Source organism: Nematolebias whitei, unplaced genomic scaffold (assembly GCF_014905685.2).
Source record: "Nematolebias whitei isolate Nwh7 unplaced genomic scaffold, NemWhi1 Nwh_scaf_2422, whole genome shotgun sequence".
NCBI classification, from domain to species: Eukaryota; Metazoa; Chordata; class Actinopteri; order Cyprinodontiformes; family Rivulidae; genus Nematolebias; species Nematolebias whitei.
This window is the reverse complement of record NW_023620967.1, coordinates 3,335-5,999: the sequence shown is the minus strand read 5'-3', so window position 1 is coordinate 5,999 and position 2,665 is coordinate 3,335. Positions and strand designations below refer to the sequence as shown.

The following is a 2,665-nucleotide window of genomic DNA, read 5'->3' as shown; positions in this document are numbered from 1 at the left end:
CTCCTACAGCCAAACCAGACATACTAATGGAAAGATGACAAAAATGTCTATGTTTTGATATATAGTAGTCCCTTGTTTATCGCGGGGATCCGTACCCTGAAGACCCACAATAAGTGAAAAACCGTGAAGTAGGAACAGTAGTACAAGTTGTAAGTAGTAGTTTATATATATATATCATGCGCGTAGCCAGGGGGGGTTCGGGGGGTTCGAACGAACCGCCCACTTTGCCAATGAAGTCCCACCTACAACTCCCGCGAGATATAGAACTGCGAGGTGGAGACGACGTTCACTCTGTCCTGGCTTGGAAGGCAACACGGTGGATTCAAACGGTAAAATTACATTGTGGTTTTTGATTCAACTGTTCATTTGTGTATTTAAAGTAGTACCGTTTGATGTTAGAGAGATTAGAAGTGGGTCACGTTTTTATAAGATATGGGATAATGCTAAAACATGCTATAGCTAAGCTAAGTTTGTGACGACGATTTTCGCCATGTTTTTTTTCCTTGTTTTTGTCTATTTCCGCCATGTTGGGAACAGTAATTTATCTGAAATTGGTACCAGTGTCACCCCCATTCTATCCCTAAAGCTAAGTTTACAGTGATAGGACACAGTTAATCACAGGAAGCCTGAAACGGAGCGTCCATGTTTTTTCTAAACAAAAGCTACAGGCCTCAGGCTTAGTTTGGACAGGATACATGTATACAATAACTTAGCAGTGTTGAATATGGTGAAAAATAAATGTTTGGATAATTTTTCAAAAGAACAAACATTCAGAAAAACTGTTTTTCAGGTTTCTGTGCTGGATACCAACCTTGATGGGTAGGTGCAAGCAGAAGGACAGAGAGAGGAAAAGAGCAGCTGAAGGTTGTGCTTCAATGTTCAACTTTGTTTCAAAGAAACCGAGAGTTCCAGGTAAAAAAAGATAAATAAAACAGATCTTCTTGTAAAATAGATTTGTCAATAATATGTCTTAGAATTAATAATAATAATAATAAACTTTATTTGTATAGCACCTTCCTTCCTGTTTTTCCCCAGACTATTAGCATTTTTGTTTTCATACATATTTTTTTTATCAATAACATCTAGTGCTGAAGAAATATAGTAGTAATAATCTTCTTAGGATAAATGACAATATGCATACATGTAATGCTGAATCTGCTGGCAAAACATTTTTGTAATAAACATCACAATTTTATGCAATTAAAATAACAAAAGTAATCAGAACTACAGTCAATGCAGTGAATGACTGTTATGTCTGGAAATGGGTGTTTTTAAAGCAATATCAACTTTATTTTTCATGTATAATATCATTTTAATGTTAAAAAGCATAAAAAAAACTAATTTTGTATGAAGCCACCACCACTTTTCAAAGACCCAAGGATTTTTTTTCAGCCTTTGCAGTGCGCCCTCTGGTGGAGAAACATTATATAGGCATACACACTTGACTCTCTTTTTATTCAGCCATCACTCCTGTGTTCCAGTGGCATTTTCTGTTAGTCAGTCCAAATTGATCAATTTGATGAACATATTTTCTTTTCATTTTGAAACTAATTTGACTACATAAGTGTGAGCTTTCTTGGTAAAATACATGTTAATTGGTTGACCCAAAACTTTTGAACAATTGTGTACATATTACAGAGGTCATAGAGCATACAAATAAAAATTTAATACATTTTAAAAAATTACAGATAAGTTAAAAATTACATATAAAACTTGAAACTTAAGTATGTTTCTTACAAAGTTTCTTTCTTGTACTCAGCCCTGTCTGCCACAGCTAGCTCCTTGTTGGGACTAGTGCCATCTGTGATATGCAATCGTCATCTCGACACCACAGAGATTGTGAGCATGTATGCCGAAGACCTACCCAGTCCAGAACTTGTTGACCAAGAGATTACAAGGTGGAAGTTGAAGTAAGTTATTTTGAAGTTAAGCACCTGAGAAGCCCATTTTAGAAATTGAATGTTACAACATTGCTATACAGAACATTTTTGTTTAAATTGTTCTGCTAGGTATGGCAGAGTGCCTGGGTCACAGAGGCCGAACACCCCTGCAGGTTCCATTAAAGAGTGTGACCGAGACCTGTACCCCAACCTGCATGTCCTACTTCAACTGGCCTGCACACTCCCTGTCACCTCCTGCGAGTGTGAGCGCAGTGCCAGTGCCCTTCGTCGACTGAACAGCTACATGCGGGCATCAATGGGGAAGGAGCGTCTCTCATCACTGGCACTACTTCACATTCACTACAGCAAACACATTGACCTTGACAGAGTTGTTGATGTGTTTGCAAACAAACACTCGAGGAGGATGGAGCTGGACTCACTTGTCTATCCAGAGATATAAGATGTTGGACAAAACTGTCTTATGCATTGTAAAAAAAAAAGGTTTTGCAAAACTACATTTGTCTTGAGAAATTTTAATCTTACTCTATAGTGTCATTTTTTTATGTGTAGATGTGGATTGTATTGTATTTTTCAATTCATTAATTTCATTCATAAAAAACAATGTCTAACAAAGCAAAGTAAAAAGATGAGTTATTTTTGCAATTGAAGTAATGTTATTATTTGCGGGCTTAGTTTGCATTTATGTTGTTAGAGTTAAGGAGTGGTACTGTGCCTTTAAGAGGATGACGTCTTTCATTCTTCTTCGGTGTTTTTTTTTTTTTTTT

At 36.7% G+C, this 2,665-nt stretch overlaps 1 protein-coding gene across 1 annotated transcript; it reads left to right on the top strand.

Annotated features, from left to right (window-relative positions):
* Window positions 1-205: 205 nt before the first annotated feature.
* On the top strand, window positions 206-2,543 carry LOC119429543 (52 kDa repressor of the inhibitor of the protein kinase-like). Its single transcript, XM_037697154.1, has 4 exons — window positions 206-329; window positions 791-912; window positions 1,760-1,910; window positions 2,010-2,543. The coding sequence occupies exons 2-4, from the start codon at window positions 816-818 to the stop codon at window positions 2,338-2,340; spliced, it is 579 nt and encodes a 192-aa protein (XP_037553082.1). The 5' UTR covers window positions 206-329; window positions 791-815; the 3' UTR covers window positions 2,341-2,543.
* The last annotated feature ends 122 nt before the right edge of the window (window positions 2,544-2,665 follow it).

Excerpts from the sequence above, each read along its gene's own strand:
- LOC119429543 (XM_037697154.1), top strand. The coding sequence starts at position 816 with ATGGGTAGGTGCAAGCAGAAGGACAGAGAGAGGAAAAGAGCAGCTGAA. Across the intron at positions 913-1,759 it reads AAAGAAACCGAGAGTTCCAG|CCCTGTCTGCCACAGCTAGC; the intron begins GTAAAAAAAGAT and ends TCTTGTACTCAG. Across the intron at positions 1,911-2,009 it reads ATTACAAGGTGGAAGTTGAA|GTATGGCAGAGTGCCTGGGT; the intron begins GTAAGTTATTTT and ends TTGTTCTGCTAG.